Here is a 19533-nt window from a genome sequence, read left to right as displayed (position 1 = left end):
GACAAGTGCATTTTCTGTGTCTATTGAGATGATCATGTTTTTCTGGTTCATTCTATTGATAAGGTATATTTCATTAATAAATTTTTGGATTTTAAGTTATTTCTGGGATAAATCCCATTTGGTCATGGTATATAATCCTTTTAATATGTTGCTTGATTTCATTTTCTATTCTTTTGTTAAGGGTTTTTGTGTTTATAGTCATGAGAGATTTCATGTCATTGTCAGGTTTTACTATCAAGGTAATTCTTACTTAATAGAATGAAATGGAGAGTGTTCCCTCTTCTATTTAGATTTTCTTGGTAGTTTGTATCTTTCTAGGAGCTTGTCCATTTCATTTAGGAGATCTAATTTGCTGGTATATAATTGTTAATTGTATTCCCTTATAATCTTTTATATTTATAATATTCTCACTGCCATTCCTGATTTTGATAATTGTGTCTTCACTCTTTCTTTGTCTGTCTAGGTAAAGATTTGTCAATTTTGTTCACTTTTTCGAAGAACCAACTTCTAAAAAAAATATTTGCTGTTTTATTTTTCTATTCCCTATTTCATTGTTTTCCACTTCAATCTTTATTATTTCCCTCCTTTCACTTCTTTTAGGGTTAGTTTTTCTTCTTTGTACAGAATCTGATGGTAGAAGGCTAGGTTACTGCTTTGAGATTTTTCTTCCTTTTAAATTTAATCAATTAATTTATTTATTTGAGAGCGAGAGAAAGAGAGTGAGAGGGAACATGAGAGGAAGAGGTCAGAGGGAGAAGCAGACTCCCCGCAGAGCTGGGAGCCCAATGCGGGACTTGATCCTAGGACTCCAGGATCATAACCTGAGTCAAAGGTAGTTGCTTAACCAACTGAGCCACTCGGACTCCCTTTCTTCTTCTTTTTTTAAATGTAGGTATTCAAAGTTATACATTTTCTTCTAAGCACTACTTTAACTGTGTCCAATAAGTTTTGGTTTGTTGTGTCTTCATTTTTGCTACCTGAAAATATTTTCTAATTTTCTTTTGTTTTCTTTCTTTTACCTATTGGTTGTTTAGGAGTATGTTTAATTTTCATGTTTGTGAATTTCCAAAATACCTTTCTGGTATTAATTTCTTTTTTTTTTTAATGTTTCTTTTTCCTTTCTGGTATTAATTTCTAACTTCACTCCATTGTGATTAAGAACAGACTTCATATAATTTAATCCTTTTTAATTATTAAGGCTTGCTTTATGACCCCAAGATATGATCTTTCCTTGAGAATGTTCCATGAGCACCTGGGTGGCTCAGTGGGTTAAGCCTCTGCCTTCAGCTCAAGTCATGATCTCAGGGTCCTGGGATCGAGTCCTGCATCAGGCTCTCTGCTCGGCAGGGGAGCCTGCTTCCTTTTCCTCTCTCTCTGCCTGACTCTCTGCCTACTTGTGATCTCTGTCTGTCAAATAAATAAATAAAAATAAAATCTTTTAAAAAAAGAGAAAAAAGAAAAGAGAATGTTCCATGTATACTTGAGAATAATGTGTATTCTGCTCTTATTGGGTGGAGCATTTATATAGATGTCTGTTACTTCTAGTTAGTGTATAGACCAAGTTTTAGTTGTTTAGCCTTACTGAAAGCTGGGGGGTACCAGGCTGCCTCAGTTGGCAGACCATGCGACTCTTGATCTTTGGGGTGTAAGTTCAAACCCCACTTTGGGTATAGAGATTACTTAAAAATAAAATCATAAGAAAGAGTTGGATATTGAAGTCTCCAACTGTTATTGTTTCTGTCTTCATTTATGTCAGTTTTTGCCTCATGTATTTTGGGACTCTGTTGTTAGGGGCCTATGTATGTAATTGCTGTATTATCCTGATGGATTGAAACTTTATCATTATGAAATGTCCCTTTTAATCTCTAATCACATTTTTTATATTAAAGTCTGTATTGTCTGATGTTAGTAGTGGTTGCTATTTGCGTTAATATGTCTTTCTTCTTGTCCTTTACTTTCAACCTAGTTGTATCTTGGAACCTGAAGGATATCTCCTATGAACAATGTATTGTTGGAGCTTGCTTTTTTATTCAGTCAAACAACCTCTGCTTTTTTTTTTTTTTTTTTAAAGATTTTAGTTATTTCTTTGAGACCAAGAGAGAATAAGAGAGAGCATAAGATAGCAGGGTGAGAGGCAGAGGAAGACACAGACTTCCCACTGAGCAGGGAGCCTCATGCAGAGCTGGATCCCAGGACCCTGGGGTCCTGACCTGAGCCAAAGGCAGATGCTTACCTGTTGACTGAGCCACAAGCACCCTGGGCTCTATGGTGGAAAAGTATAGTTGGTTCTCAAAAGCAGATGCACAGTATCTTTCTTATAAGAACGCCTATTGATAGTTTATGAATGAGTAAGGCACTGTGACATTACAAACTTACTATTTTACATTAATAAACAACAACTTTCTCTTTATATCTTGTAGGGCAGAGTTGGGTAGACTGTTTATCATGTCTGTTAAAAATCACAAAATTGTATATTTGACCTAATTCAGGTGCACATTAAAAACTTTATTAATCTTGTATTAACTTAGGGAGTACTGAATTAATAACTTCAAGAGTTTGAAGCTGTTTGAAATACTGCCTAAGAATTCATAAGAGCAGCCAAAGAAGTTCATCTTGTATGAACTTTACTCTCAGACTCCATCAGTCAGCTCAGCAGACCTTTTATCTTCCATTCCTTTATCGAACAGTCATTTGACAATAGCATATCACAGTGTTGATTTCCAGCAGGCCAGACAAGGACCAGAATAGAGCTGGCCCGCCATTTCCCGCTGAACACACTGACAAAGTATTCAGCAGCACGGCTCTAATAATCTAATAGGGTGTAAATAAGCTAATACCCAATATGTACGTGAGTAAATGATATGTGTGCTTATACATATAAAAGTACAGAATAAAGTTTTTAGATTTCCTTAGAATTCTTTTTATCTTTTATTTAATCTTCAAATAGATCACATTTGAAATAAAGGTCATTTATAAATTTATAAATAAAGGTCAATCTTCAACATTATAAAAGCTGATCTGGCAAGTGCCCAAGGTCTTTAGTTCCTTGCTGTGTACTTTTTTAACCATTAAAACTCCGTTGGCCTCTCTTTCCAAGGTGGATGGGACAATTCTCTTCTTCTGACAAGGAGTCAGAGCTTCTTACTCTCTAGCCTCCTTCTCATTTTTATTTATTTATTTTCATAATTTTCAGTCCATTCTAGCTTTTCTTAAAGTTTATGAAAAGGAAATATTATTGTATCTACCAAGTTGTAATTCTGCTTGTTCCACCACTGACTTATTAGGTGGGGGGTGGAAATGCTATATTTAGATTCGGTAGAAATTTTATATGGAGTTTGGGGCTGAAAAGAGGGAGTGAAGGTCTGGAATTTGAGAGCAAAAGGTGCTAGGTCCCACTTTCTGCATTATACACAGGTCAAGATTAATGGAACCAGGTAAGTTACTCTCCAGGTGACTGAGAACGGTGGGAAATTTAGAGATTGAAATAGATCTCTGAGCAGTCAATTAAGCCTTTGAATGATTGAGAAGATAAATAGTAGGACCAAATCCATTCTAACAACTGATTCCGTTATGTAAAACAAACCTACAGGATTTGAAATGCAACCAAGTCTGTTTTATATTAAGGCAAATATAAACCAACTTAATCTTAGACCTGCCTCCAGCCCCAGATTATGTTTGGTAAGAGCACAAAGAGCTGTACAGCATGAATGCACAAGGAATCAGTAGAGTGAGAAGGCTCCCTGCCAGGGCAGTTTGGCACAAGAACTCTAAGAGGAAGGGGAAATTTCTCCCTCGTTGAATCAACTTTGGCTCTCTGGAATAGAGAACATGGAGAGAGAGGGACCAAGGAAAGCCAACCCTATTCTACTTGTTGATACCCTAACAAGCTGTTGATTTTAAAAAGGGGATAAAGGGGCAAAGTGTGGGTAGCATTCTGTTCCTCTGAGTCAATCCTAATGAAGTGGGAGGTTCTTGAAGAAATTAATTTCCATTTAAATTCATGTGTGACCCTCTTCTAGAAACCTCCACTTCTTTGGGGATTTTTGTTGAGAATTTCAAATGATCCAACAATAATAAGGTCTTTTTTTGACATGTTCTATTTCTCCGTCTAAGTTTTGTGTTGAGTGCCTGATTTCAGCTATAGAAATTTTCTTAAAATTGGAAAGACTGATTACTTTCCTCTCTGTTTACTAATTTAATATGGAGAAATAAAGCATGATTCTCATACTTCCAAAAGCAATCAGGCTTTTAATCCAGTGTACTGTACTCACAGGTTTCCTGTAGGAGTTGATGCCAAATTTCCTGGCAACAAAACGGTGGTTGATTCCAGGGCTTTTCTGACTTAAAGACACAGTGGTACTACTTAACAGAAAATAGAAACCTGCCTGTCCACTGCAGTTTCTGAGCTTAGCAAAAAGAGACAGAAGCAGTGAAATGGGTGTATTTTACCAGGGCATTACAGAACAAAGAAAAATAGTGTGCACTCCGCTTGGACTCCATCCCCTCCATCCCCCGAACAAAAACCATTTGGAAAGAGCGACTTTGCTTTTTCTTCAGAAATGACTTTAATTCTCTTACTTTTGATTATCGGTGGGCAGATTTTCTGTTTCACATTTTATCCGCCCCGAACACTGCCACACAGTAGCATCGCACTGGTGGAGTAATGACCCAGAATTGAAGGAAGTCACTTAAATTCTTTATCCCTACTCCATTGTAGGAGCTTATGTTTCTGTTCTCCTAGAGGCAAGGGGCTACAGTTCATAGCCTCTGAGCTTAATTCCTGTATTTTCTCCTGATCATACTGATGCTCCCCAAGGCACTCTTTCTTAAGATACACCACGTTGTGGTTAACATTGAATTACACAACGCTGAACAGAACATTTTTTTCCTCGCTATGTGACGTGATATTCTTGTAGCCCTGAAAGAAAGCTCTGAATTTAGCTTCCCTTCTACACTGAAAAAAAACCCCATTTAATTTAGCGCCGTCTTTAGGCTGCAGCTTTTCCCTGCAACTGCTCTTGACTTCTAGTTAGGCGGGAATAATTTTAAATTATGTTTATAACTTGGGTCTAATTTTAATCGCTGTTTGTATTTTGTGTGATTGATATCCTTGAGTGTTTTCTGTACCTTTCTTTTCTGAATATGCCTGTTGCCAGCTGTGGGTCTTGTGTCCCAAACACTTGATTTTTCTTTAAAAATCTGATTTTCTTTAAAAATCTGACCCTGGTCCTCCTTTGGAGCTTCACAGGCATGGTTGTATTTTTGAGTGTAGATTTTTAGTATAAGGTAATGTTTCTGCCTTTTTAGATTGTTAACCTGGAAAACTGACTAGTAGGGCCCTAGAGTCGTAGACTCATTCCCATTACTCCTGTTTTTCCTCCATTTTTAAGTTCTTTTCCTATTTTGAGGTTAAAGTCATTCTCTCCAGCTGAAAATTTTGCAATAATGTTATGTTCTTGAAATTTCCTACTTAAAAAAGTCCAGAGATCTTAGTGTTTTTAAGATTTTTTTTTAAAATTTATGTATATCATAATGACATCTTACTAAGAAAATGCTTTTGGATTAACTGTTGTGTTAATTATATTATAATTGTATTTTTGTGCCCCACGCATTTCTAAAAATAATTTGAGACAATCAACCTTAAAATCATTCATAATTTGTCCACTAAAATTACTAAAATGGAAGAAATGGAAAAAGGAAGTGTAGGCAAGGATGTGGAACAAGTAGAACTTTTTGTACATGCCGGTAAGAGAGTAAACTGCTACCACCACTTTGGAAAATTGTTTGGCAGTATTTACTAAGCTGAACGTTGGTATACCCTATGAGCAGTAATTTGGCTCCTAGTTATACACCCAATAGACATGTATACAAAAGTTTACTAAAAGGCATGTGCTAGGATGTTCACATAGCCCTATGCATAGTAACCCTGAATTGTAAACTACGCAAAGGCTCGTTATTTTTTTTTAAATTTTGTTTATTTATTTGACAGAGATCACAAGTAGGCAGAGAGGCAGGCAGAGAGGCAGACAGAGAGGCGCGGCAGGGGGTGGTGGGAAGCAGACTCCCCGCTGAGCAGAGAGCCCAATGTGGGGCTCTATCCCAGGACCCTGGGATCATGATCTGAGTCGAAGGCAGAGGCCTTAACCCACTGAGCCGCTACCCAGGCCCCAAAAGGCTCATTATTAAGGACTGAATTATATTCCCCCAAAATTCATAGGTGAAGTCCAAATCCCCAGTGAGACTGTCTTTGAGGATCGAGCCTTTGGGTAGATAATAGTGAGTAAACAAAGCCAGACACATGTTAATAAGGGAAATGAGTTTATATTAAGCAGTATGTACCCTAATGCCCAACTTGAAAATGATTTTGGATACACTCTTAATGATTTGATCAATGTCAGTGCCAAATGACATTTTCCTGTATATGGAATAGCTGTCAACCAGCAGAGATCAGGACTATCAGATATGATATTTACACTGTGTGTTTTAAAAACCTTTAATTTGAAAAATAACTTTTCTATATTAAATATTGGAGGTACTTAAATTTTAAAATAATCTTATCTTGCATTTATTTTGTGTTAATGTTTCCTTTAAATATTTACTACTATCAAAAGTCTGTATCTCGAGATCATTTTTATGTTATTGAAATAGATCACAATATACATAATATAGAAATATATGTCATAGTATATTGATTTGTAATAGTGATAAGCCATGAATTTATTTTTATGCCTTTTTTTTCATAGAAAACTGCTGAAGCTTTTAGTATAACCCTGTAACGGAAAAATGATTCACTGTTTATTAGTATTGTGATATACAGAATAACTTGTGATTTCAGGAATTTTCAAGATTAGTATCTTCCGGGACTTTGGAAACAATTGTGGGGATTCCTCTGGATTTCCCACCTGTGTGGTTACCCTCAGCTGGCCTCTGGTTCTTCAAGCCAGGACTGCAGGTTTTCTGTTGGAGTTGGAGTTGCCCTGAGCAGTCCTGACTTGATTGTCTTCAGTCTGGAAGCTGTAAAATGGGTAATTCACCCCATGCTTTTCCCTTCTCTCAAGTGTCCACTCTCTTCAGTTCTGTTCATTGCCCAGTGCCTTCAGGTCACCTGTTTTTGTATTTTGTCTGGACGTAATAGCTGCTATAGGCCGGAGGACCATGGGGGAGAGGGTAGAGCTTATTAGGTCCTGCTAGACCAAGAACACTTCTTCTCCCTGTTCTGAGAGAGCCCAGCCTACCTAGTATCTTATGAAGAAGGCTGGATGGGAAATAGCTTTTTCTGAGAATTCGCCTGCCCAAAAATGTCTTTATTTTGCTTGTTTGATAGTTTGACCTGGCATGGTTAGTTTGACAATACTTCCCTTTAGAAAATTTAGACACTTACCGTTCTCTTTCTGCTTCCATTATTTCAGCTGCAAAGTTTCATGAGTATGGATACAAATCAGTTTCTTGACCTTTTTATATTTTACCTGTTATTCCTCTTGCAGGTTTTAGGATATTCTTTCTTTATTCCTGGTTTCTTAAGTTTCCTGCTAATATGCCTTGGAATGGAACCTTTTCACCCATTTTTTGTTGTGGGTGTCCACTGGACTCCACTTTAGACATTCATGCTCTTCAGTTCTAGGAAACTTAGAAAAATTAATTTTAGAATTAAATTAATTAATCTAATTAATTTAATTAATTAATCTTAGAATTTAATTTTTTCATTGCTGCTCCTTTTTTTTTTCCCCTCAATAGTCTTTGGAGCTTCTCCTGGTTAGATATTGGACCTTCTGGATGTATTTTCTCATTCTTCTATTTTCCCTTCTGTTTTCTAGTTTTTGTTCTTTTTGTTCTATTTTCTGAAAGATTACTTCAACTTTTTCTTCTAATTCTTTTCCTGAATTTATTTAACAGTCATATTTAGAGCTCTCTCTTACGCACTAGTTGTTCTTTTAGTTTATAACATCCTTCTTTGTTTATGCATGTAATATCTTCTTCTCTTTAGGTGTATTAGAGTGTATTTGTCCTTCTTTCCTCCAAGATCCTCTTTTTTCTATCTCTTTTCATCCTTATTTTATATCTTATGGGATTTCCTTAAATTCCTAGAATTTACTTGGTTGTCCATTCACAAGATTGAAGCATTAAAAAGCTGATTAGATGTTCCATGTTCATGGATAGGGTTTGCTGATGGGTAGGCTTCACTGGAGGGTGGTAGATGGTGTGACAGGTCAGATTTTCCATTGGAGAGATCCCAGATGTCAGTATCTGCAAGTCTTTCTTTTGGCTATTCAGTGTCCTCCAGAGTGTTTCCTTCAATCTTTCTACTTCCTACAGTAGAACTTTGGCTGGTAGGATTCTGGGTACTGAAGAGGGAGGGACTGTTGGTTTCACTATTTAACATGTAGGATTTCAGTATGGTGTCTCTCCCCTTTTTCTTCATTGTTAAAATGGACCCAGATGATGAACTTAACAGTTTCAGCTGGAGTGGGGGAGGTGTTCAGGACTCTTGCTGTCCAGGTAAAGGGAGGGCATCAAAAGAACTGCCTTCATCTTATTTTCCAGTGATCCCCCCATTTCCAGCCCGTCCCCCCTCACGTGTAACTTCAAGTATATCTAGCAGTGCTAAATCTTTGGAGGATTTTTAGTGAGAACTGACTTGCTTCATGTTGGCTTAGCACCCCACCTCCCACCTTCTGATTTCTCAATCTACCAAGGTTCTACTCATCCAATTAAAGACAACAATGCCAGATTCTTTTTTTTTTTTTCAGACTCCCCTAATCTTTCCAGGTGACTTGTATAGAGAACCCTCCCCTCCCATCACTTGTCTTTGGGGGAAGGTAAATCACCGTCTTCTCTCCTAAGGGGAAGGTACTTACGTCAATATACAGACCATCTAAACATAAAATCAACAAGGAAACAGTGGCTTCAAATGACACCCTGGATCAGATGAATCTAATAGATATATTCGGGACATTCCTTCCTAAAACAGCAGATACGCATTCTTTTCAAGTGCTCGTGGAACATTCTCCAGAGTAGATCACATATTAGGTCACAAAACAAGCCTCAAAAATTTCAGAAAGGTTGAAGTCATACCATGCATCTTTTCTGACCACGACACTATGGAACTAGAAGTCAACCTGAAGAAAAAGTCCTAAGGGAAAGAAGGGGAGAGAAAGGCTCTTATCACAGATACTAGACATAAAAAGATTCCTGATTCCTCTTCTCCTTTTATAAAGACAGTGTGGTGTGGTAAAGAGGAGGGGCTGGTGAAGGAGGAGGGGTAGCATTTGGAATAGGGCTGGTTCTCTTCATGATTTAACCACGGGGGCAGGAGTCTGGATCCAGCCATTAGTGGCACACTGGTGGTTCTCTTTAGAAACTTGGGGCCACTAAGCATTTCTAGCCATCAACTTTGGACCTTAACTGCAGTTCCAGGACAAGAGGAAGGAGTCATACTCAAAAACTGCATAATGTTTCATTGTGTGAGTATATTCAAATGTACTTCTTAGTCCCCATTGTGGGACATTAGGGTTTTTTTTTTTTTTTCTCACTTTTTGATGTTAGAAGTGTCACAGGGAACATCCTTGTAGTTGTTAACCATTGTTATTTCCATAGGTGAAATCCTTATGAGCGGAACAACTGGGTGATGTGGTATGCATGTTTTTAATGTTTTTGTTACATATTATTCGGTTGCCCTGAAATCTTGTACCGATTTTATACTCCTCCCAGTAGTATGTGAAGAGGGTCTGTTTTCCCCTTAAGTACCCTTGGTCTAGATTTTCCTTATCTCTGCCAGTTTAGATAAAGGAATAGTATTGCATGATTTTACTTTGCATTTGTTATCACTAGTGAATGAATGGTTTTACATGATGGCTTCTTGACCATCAAGCTATTTTTATTTTATTTTTTTTTCATCGAGCTATTTTTAAATACAGTTTTTCTTTTCAGAACCTTTGTCAGCTTTTCTATTTGTGTTATTAAAGTTGTATTAATTCTTAATACATTGATAATAAATGCCATACATGTTGCTACTGTTTGAAATGCCTATATATTTTATTTATAATACTTTGTTGTACAGCAATTTAAAATTTTTCTATGTTCAGATCTTAGATAAGTGAGGGCTTAATTCTCTGAGTTTCGGTTTTCTCTTCTGTAAAAATGGGATAATAGCAAATACTGCATGGGAAGGTGGGGTGATATAGGTGAACTGTTGCATACTAGTTGCTTATTTAATACAGCTTTTTGTTATTCCCTGTGTGACACAGGGAAATCGTTCAGAATCATCTACATTTTCAAGTAAAATTACAAAACATACTCAAAGATGTTTAAACCAGATACACTCCTGGATAATAAGTAAAAATCTGAATCTTTTAAGCTAATATGGACAGGTAAATTTTAATTTCTCCTTTCACTTTCCTAATTCTCATCCTTCAGAAAAGTTCATGAGCTCTGATTGATGCGTCCCCTTAAGTAGGGAAATCTGTCTGAGTAGAGTGTGAAAAGTCTAGTGTTTTCTTGTGAAGTATCGGTTAAGGGATTATGAATAAGTTCATTTCTTGTAAGAATTTCTTTCACAGCATTCCCATCTCTCATGTCAATACAGAGATATAGTTAATAAAATCAAGACACATACTAACCCCTCCCACTTTTAAGACAATATGAAGCTGAGGTTTCTGCCCTTCAACTGGTCAATAGAACTTACTCCAGAGGTCAAGTACAGTTTGGCTTAGATGGATAACAGACTGTTCAGTTGTAAGTTACATGAACTACTTTTGCAAATATTTCTTTTTAGTCCATTTAACACCAGTAAAAAAATTTTATTTTGTATCTTGTAACTTCTAGGTAACTTTTTATGATAATTTAATAGAATTTTATTTATTTATCTATTTCTTTTTGAGAGAGAGAGAGTGTGTGCACTGGTAGAGGGGCAGAGGAAGAGAGAAAGAGAATCTTTTTTTTTTTTTAAGATTTTATTTTTTTATTTATTTGCCAGCGGGAGAGTACACAGGCAGGCAGAGTGGCAGGCAGAGGCCAAGGGAGAAGCCGGCCTCTTGGCCATGCAGGGAGCCCAATGTGGGACTCGATCCCAGGACACTGGGATCATGACCTAAGCCGAAGGCAGCCGCTTAAGTGACTGAGCCACCCAGGCATCCCAAGAAAGAGAATCTTAAGCAGACTCCATGCTAGGTGTAGAGCTCCACATGGGGCTCAAACTCATGATCCTGAGATCATGACCTGAGCCAAAACCCAGTCAGATGCTAGATCGACTGAACCACCCAGAGGCCCCATTTAGAATTTTTTACTATAGTAAAATAATTAGGCCATTTCACATATAATCTCACTATAAGTGAAATCATATATAGTAATTACATAGATAATGTAGAAGGTGTGGCCTGACTGAAGTCTTGTGAGCCACATTTTAATTTTATAGTATATTAGAGCACAGTGTAAAGGAGAAATCACCATTGAGGATGTTTGTAAGCTTTTGTTTGTTCACCAAATATGCTTTTAGAAATATAACTGTGTTCTGTCTTGGTTATTTTTCAGAATTCATTTCTCCCCCTCTGTTGGGTAACATGCCTATCCGAAGGAGAAGTTAACTTTCTGAAAGCCAGCAGATAACCTGGGTGGCTGGCTTTGCTCCTTCTGTTTTATATCCCTTAAAAATTTTAGTACCTTTGGGGATAAAAAAAATTATGTTTATTAAAAAAAATAAAAAATTATTAAAAAAAAATTTTTTAGTACCTTTGGTTCTCCAATAGTCGTGTGTGTTTATACCACCATTACAAGGTGGAGACAATTTCAAATAAATTCCCAAGAATAATATTGACGAAGCCACAGAAACATACATGTGCTTGGTATGGGCCCTGACATTTACATTGGCTTGTGTGATTTCTTTATACCTTTAAAATTGTTTTTTGTCTAGGGTGCCTGGGTGGCTCAGTGGGTTAAAGCCTCTGCCTTCAGCTCAGGTCATGATCTCAGGGTCCTGGGATAGAGCCCTGAGTTGGGCTCTGCTCAGCAGGGAGCCTGCTCCCCCACTCCCCTGTCTCTCTGCCTACTTGTGATCTCTGTCTGTCAAATAAATAAATAAAATCTTTTTTTTTTTTAAAGATTTTATTTTTATTTATTTGAAAGGCAGAGATTACAAGTAGGCAGAGAGGCAGGCAGAGAGAGAGAGGAGGAAGCAGACTCCCCGCCGAGCAGAGAGCCCGATGCGGGGCTCGATCCCAGGACTCTGAGACCATGACCTGAGCCGAAGGCAGAGGCTTTAACCCACTGAGCCACCCAGGCGCCCCAATAAATAAAATCTTTTAAAAAAATTGTTTTTTGTCTCTATGATCACTTTCTGTAGTGTCATTTTATTATTGTAATACTACCCTATTCAAATGTCATACAAGGCTTTCCCTAAGTCAAATAGCATTTCTCCTGCAAAGTTAACCATTGCAGATGATATTTTTAAGATTCTTTGAGGTGGAATGGTTATCACTTGGAAGGTGACAATTCCAAACCCTTCATAGTGACCGTGTGCTGTCCTGCATTTTAAATGCGTTTGCTGTACAACATTTGAAGAATTAGATGCTTGTGTGTTAAATGCATGCCACCTGGTAATTATCTCAAGGGAGAAATGAGTCTGGTTTTGTTTGAACTTAAAGAAAAAATGATTTGTCATCTTAGTTTTCAAAAAGACTTCATTAAGGTGAATGTCCAGAATTGAGTTTATTAGCTTCCACCCCTAGATATGAGTGATTTGTATATAAAAATTAAGCATATTGGCAGGTCATCATTTTTAAGTTTGTATGTAGAGTTGAAGTAAACTTACATTTACATTTGAAGTTCTTTTTTAACAGAATTTATATCTTCTCCCAGTTATTTTATTTTATTGACAGTTAATTTACAAACCCCTCTTGAAAAAAAAGTGATAGGAAGAAAGGGCATAGTGTTATCACATTTGTATTTGTGGGTTCCCTAAACCATATGGTGATTTGTAATTAGAATACAAAGGATTCTTTGATGAGGCTAACTTCTTAGGAGCTGCAGTGGTAGGCATTGCAGAAGGAGAGAGTTTTCCTGAATTTCTGACAAGGACACTTTGGAAAGAAACTGTGTGGTCTATAATTGTCCCTGTACTCCAAGTCCGATAAAGTTATTGATGTGCAGATCAACTCGGTATTTCGAAGCTGGTAATTTAATTCTGGATGTTTGATCCTCTCAGTCAGTGGCTTGACTTGATTTTTTTTTTTTTTAAGCAGCTTCAATATTTAATTTCACATGTACCCTCTCAGTAGAGATTTCAAAGGATACTTTGCTGGATGCTTGACTGCCTTGTCTATTTGCTCTTGTTTTGCATGCAAGAGAGAGCCAGAAGCCTTTCTTCTCATTGTGTACACATAGTATTAATGGATTTACTCTGCCTGTATCGTCTCATTACTGGAAACAGCCAGAAGCACAGAAGTCTTTCAGTGTATGCAAATAAGGCCGAATCATCTACCTGAGAGTTAATATTCTCTGCTTTTAAGTGTATTCTAAATCTAATGTTTGTATTTAGAGCATAACATCCTGTTCTCTTTTTTTATGGGCAAAAAGCTAAGCAGGCTCAGGCAGCTGTTTGATGTTGGCTTCAAGTGTTATTAATTTCATATTCTATTATTCTTTTCACTGTAGCACAAGTGAAGCTGATGTGGAGGCTGTCATGGATAAGTTGTTTGATGAGCTGGCTCAGAAACAAAATGATTGTACGTAAGTTAATTTCTCTTGAAAGAGAATACATTTAGAACACAATGCCCAATCTCCACTGACCAATTAATAAGTTCCATTGCTGTATATGGGTTGATGCCACGCTCAAGTGGCAGTCATTGTATCAGCATTTTGTCTAATTTATGTGTTGAATCATGTGCTATTATTCATCAAGCTATGCATTTCCTATCTGTAAGAGATGAATTTTATAGTAATTATCCAGACAAGATTGAGTCTTTGTTCATGTTCCCATAGTAACTAGACCAAGGATTCTAAAAGTGCAAGGCAGAGAGCTGCGGCTGAATAAAGCCTGTGGAACTGTTGCCGACTGCACATTTGAAGAGCTGTGTGAGAGAGTAAGTATCCAGACACGTCCAGACTCATTGGCCTTTTCACATGTTAAAATACTTCATATTTTCCTCTCTGCCTGTTTCACATTTTAAAAGACTGTTCACAGACTCGGAACTCATTTTACAGTCTCATGAAGGGAAATACTCGTCCGTATATGTCATGTGCCTTTTATGGGCCTTGGCTCGAAATTTGCACTTAGAAGGATGCTAAAGCAAAACTGGAAATACAGAGAGGACTGTCAACTGTTGCTGGAAGCAGAACAGAAACCAGTTTGAGGGATGTTTTGTGAAAGTCATACAGAAGAGAATTAAGTTTTTTTGAACTGGGGGGAGGTTAGTATGTGGGACAAGGAAAACGAAGTAATGCTACCATGATCCAAGAAAGTGCGACGTGAGAGAATTTCTAGCCCTCGTACTCATTGCCCACCTGTGATTGCCATTTCTGATCTATTTGGGCGACAAAGTGAATTTCTGTAACCGTGACATCTGTATTATATAATAATATACTCAACAGAGGAAAAAAATCTATATAACGTGTACATTCATATAAATGAGAAAGACCTTGTTGCAAATTCAGTATTGATATGAATTCTGTCTTTTTTTTTTTTTTTTAAGATTTTATTTATTTATTTCACAGACCGAGATCACAAGTAGGCAGAGAGGCAGGCAGAGAGAAAGGGAGAAGCAGGCTCCCTGCCGAGCAGAGAGCCTGATGTGCAGCTCGATCCCAGGACCCTGGGATCATGACCTGAGCTGAAGGCAGAGGCTTTAACCCACTGGGAGCCACCCAGGCGCCCTGAATTCTGTCTTTTAAAAGCTCTGGGATTCTCTTTACTCAGTGGATATTCAACAGATTTATTGACTGTAAATCTTGAGACAAACAAACCCAAATTAAACATAACTTTTAGTGTAATTTCTTAATCGTCCTGTAAGTGGTCTCTGACTTATCTCAGGTTTTAAGATAACTAAAAAAGAATCGTTTTCAGTGAGAGGGAAGAGAAAGTCTTTATTTATAACTGCCAGCCATTTTGTGAGTACTTTTCTCAAAAGCTAATGACTTACTTACTTAGAACTAGTTTAGATTTATAATCTTTAAACCAGAGAGATGAATCCAGTCTGCAGTTGTTATTAGAGAAATAAAACACTTCAGATCGATAAGGTTTAAGATCAACTAAGATCCTCTGACAGGGCAAAAATGTCATCCCTGGTAGTAGGGAAAGCCATCCTGGGTAATATGGACCCTTCTCCGCATTTCCGTGGGGTCAGTTTCGTCAAGGTCCCAGTACCCTATCATCTCTATTCAAAATTCTGCTAAGGCTTCCACTTAGCTTTTACTTACTTTGCTTGAGAAATAAACTTGAGAAAAATCATATGTATTGAAAAGATGAAGCTTCTCTTTCTTCCATGGAAGGGGACCTCGTGAGGAAAGGGGAGGGATAGACCTGTTGTATCTTGGGCAAAGATGGTCTCTTGGAGCAGACACTGAGTATTTTTATTTTTTATGTGTTTATTATTTCAGGAGACACTTAACTGTTAGGAAAAGACCACTACTCAGGGGCCCAGATCTTCATAGTCTACTCTGGGGAGGTGATGGGGAAGAAGATTGTTGCAGAGAATTCTTTTTCCTTTATTTACAAAGTTTCAGAACAATTAAATAAATTCAGGCAAAAGGTTGCTAGTGTATATTTTACCTTTTTTTTTTTTTTTAAAGATTTTATTTATTTATTTGACAGACAGAGATCACAAGTAGGCAGAGAGGCAGGCAGAGAGAGGGAAGGGGGAAGCAGGCTCCCTGCTGAGCAGAGAGCCCTATGCGGGGCTCGATCCCAGGACCCTGAGATCATGACCTGAGCCGAAGGCAGAGGCTTTAACCCACTGAGCCACCCAGGCGCCCCTATTTTACCTTTTTAAATCAAATTATGGTATAGGTCAATCAAAAGATTTTTATTCTACCCTTTTTATATAATTCTCGGGGCCCATGTGAAGCAGGCTGGGTCCAGATATGTGTGTTGAAATTTTACATTTAAAGGCATATGTCCTGAATTCCTTCTCACGCCATTCTAACTGCATCCTGCAAATTGGCATTGCAAGGCAGCTAAAAGACTAGAGTTTGTAGGGAGGATTCAGGGCTGGTTGAACAGGTGGATAAGATAACTCTCAAGATGTCTTTCAACACCAAGGTTATGAATGTTTAACTTAAGGGTTAATGAGGACTGTGAGGATGAAAAGAGAGGACAGTAAGATTTAGGAATAATTTTTGACATTGGATTCACATCCTCCCTGTAAGGATCTGACCCACTGTCTACTAAACTCTTCTTCATTTCGCTTCTGCCATACCTGTCCCCTATGCTTTAGCCAGGCCCACTGCCTTATTTGGACATGGTGTTGCCCAAGCTCAGCGTATTTGGGAAACTGGCACACACAGATCGGCAATGCTGCAGGCATGGTTTTGCTGCTGGGAAGGTGAAGGGCCAGGGAGATTCCTGGGCTGCCTCAGTTCTGGTGATTAATGCCCTTATTCCCTGATGCTAATCACCACTGTTGGCATCCAGACACCATCAGCCTTGACTCTTGGCCAAATAGTAGAGATAAAAGCTATTCATCCTTTAGTATTGACTGAGAGTGTACCAAGCACGGGACACAAACCAGAAGTAGTTCCCAACTGGTGGTTTCATTTGGAATACATGAAAAGAAATAAAGCATAAAATAGAGATGGAGAAGCAAAATGTTTTTTTAACAATTCCCCAAGAGATACTGTTAGATACAGTTATGTCTAGCACATATGAACTATTTTGATATAATCAATATTAATGGAAAAAAATTAAGGCCAAACCAAAACATGTATCTGATGGATCTCTATTCCTTGAATACTAATAACCGAAGAAGAAAAAAACTAATAAACAAGAAGTTGACAGTGAACATGTGTGTATATCCATGCATATGCATCAACTGATACATTTCTCTGCTTAGACTTTTTACAAACACACCTGGCTACCTGTCATTATTTTTAAGACACAAATAACAAACTACTGTTGCAAATAGTTACTTGTGAGCACAGTTATCAGTTGAGGAAACAATTTTCTGCAGGTGTAAAAATTACAATTTTCAATAAGGAAAATTTAGGTATAGTCAGTTTACTCATTAAGCCTTTAGAATTCGGTTTTGGCTCACTTTCTTTGAACAGTGTTCTTTCATTTTTGGTCTACAAAAGCTTAACCCTAAAGCAAGTGGTTCTCAAACTGTTTGGTTTCAGAACCCCTTCACACTCTTAAAAATTATTGAGGAACCCAAATAGCTTTTGTTTAGGTAGGTTATCCCTCTTAATATTTACTCTATGTATTAGAAATTAAAACTGAGAAAATTTTTTAAGTATTTATAATCGATTTAAAATAACAATGACAAAACCCATTCTATTCATCCTATCAAATTAGCATAAATATCACTTTTGAGAAAAATATTTTCCAAAGTGAAAATAATTCATCAAGAAGAGTGACATTAGGGGCACCTGGGTGGCTCAGTGGGTTACACCTCTGCCTTTGCTCAGGTCATGATCCCAGGGTCCTGGGATCGAGCCCCGGCATCGGGCTCTCCAGGGAGTCTGCTTCCCTTCTTCTCTCTCTGCCTCCCTCTCTGCCTACTTGTGATCTCTGTCAAATAAATAAATAAAATTTAAAAAAAAAGAAGAGTGACATTATATTTTTTGTAAATCTCTTTAACATCTGGCTTAATAGAAGATAGGGACATCCTCCTTTCTGCTTCAGCATTCAGTCTATTATGATATGTTGTGTTGATTGAAGTATAGAAGAAAATCTGGTCTCAAATATTTTAATAGCCTTATCAGATAATTGTGGGTGTTCTTTTTTGATGCTACATGAAAATTCAATAAGAACTTCCTTCCAAAGAGCACAGTATGGGAAGGGAGGGGGAAGAGTAACTTTCTGTTAGAGAAACCTGATAAACACCATACCAAACAAGTGTGACCAACATTCATATCAACATCAGTGACTCATGTTGGTAGCTATGCCCTTTATATGATGTGAGGAAAATAGCATTTGACCTCTGTGGTCTGTCTCCCACTACCCATAATTCCAGTCTAATCATGAGAAAGGCATTAGGCAAATTCTAGCTGAGGGATATTCTTTTGTAGAATAACGGGCCAGTACTCTCCAAAACTGTCAGGATCTTAAAAAATAAGGAAAGTTATGAGAAACTGTCACAGCAGAGGGGAGCCTAAGAGCCATAATGACTAAAAGGTAATATGGTATCTTTAATGGGATCCTGGAACAGAAAAAGGACCTTAGATTAAAAGTAAGGAGCTATGGTGAGTGCTGGGAAGTGTGTAAACCTGGCGATTCACAGACCTGTACCCCTGGGGCTAATAATAAATTATATGTTTATTAAAAAATATTTTTAAAAAAGTAAGGAAATCTGAACCAAATAGGGACTTCAGCTAATAGTATATATCAATATTGGTTTATTAATTGTAACAAATATGCCATGCTGACATAAGGTGTTAATAATAGGGGAAATTGGATCTGGAAGTGTACTATCTTTTCAATTTTTCTGTACTATCTTTTCAATTTTTCTGTAAACCTGAAACTATCCTTTAAAAGTCTTATTTAAATTAAAAAAAAAAATTTGACAAGAAGTAGATTTTAAACTCTTAGTCACAGTGTAGAATCTGAGACAGTATCAGTGTATTTTTGACATACTATTATTAAAATCCATGAATCCTTTTTTAAAAAAGATTTTATTTATTGGTGCACCTGGGTGGCTCAGTGGGTTAAACCATCTGCCTTCGGCTCGGGTCATGATCTCAGGATCAGGTTATGATCCTCAGGACTGGACTCTCTGCTCAGCAGGGAGCCTGCTTTCCCCTCTCTCTCTCTGCCTCCCTCTCTGACTATTTGTGATCTCTGTCAAATAAATAAATGAAATCTTTGAAAAAAAAAAGATTTTATTTATTTATTTGAGTAAGAGAGCATGAGCAAGAGAGTGCAACCAGGGAGAGAAGCAGAGGGAGAGGGAGAAGCAGACTCCCTGCTGAGCAGGGATCCTGATGTGGGGCTTTGTCCCAGGACCCTGGGATCATAACCTGAGCCAAAGGCAGATACTTAACTGACTGAGCCACCCAGGTGCCCTTCCATTAACTTTAACATCTGGCTTAATAGAGGATAGGGATATCCTCCTATCTAACTTTACTTCTCTTTTAAAGATTTTTTATTTATTTGAGAGAGTATGTGTGTGAGCAGGGGAAGGAGCAAAGGGGGGTGGGGTAGTGGACTCCCCACTGAGCAGGGAGCCTGACTCATTACTCCATCCCAGTAGCCCAAGATCATGACCTGAGCCAAAAGCAGACATTTAACTGACTGGGCCACCCAGGCACCCCTCCTTCTTGAGCTTTAAATGGATCTTAATGCAGTGGTTATTAGAAAATATTGGTTGACTGAATTATATAGATCTTCTA

The 19533-nt window shown here is 37.7% G+C and overlaps 1 protein-coding gene across 4 annotated transcripts in view; it reads left to right on the top strand.

Moving 5' to 3' along the window:
* AFG1L (AFG1 like ATPase) overlaps positions 1-19533 on the top strand; it is a 234783-nt gene that overhangs the window by 182816 nt on the left and 32434 nt on the right. For all 4 annotated transcript variants that reach the window (XR_009354512.1, XM_059176936.1, XM_059176935.1 and 1 more), the window contains 2 exons: positions 13645-13715; positions 13972-14072. Coding sequence is in view for 3 of the 4 variants with exons in the window: in XM_059176936.1 (XP_059032919.1) it covers positions 13645-13715; positions 13972-14072 (172 nt within the window). In the remaining variant the exon portion in view is untranslated. The remainder of the gene's footprint in view (positions 1-13644; positions 13716-13971; positions 14073-19533) is intronic.

The sequence above is a fragment of the Mustela lutreola genome, chromosome 6 (assembly GCF_030435805.1).
Source record: "Mustela lutreola isolate mMusLut2 chromosome 6, mMusLut2.pri, whole genome shotgun sequence".
NCBI lineage: Eukaryota > Metazoa > Chordata > Mammalia > Carnivora > Mustelidae > Mustela > Mustela lutreola.
Note: the sequence above shows the minus strand (reverse complement) of the source record. Positions and strands in the feature narration are given on the sequence as shown.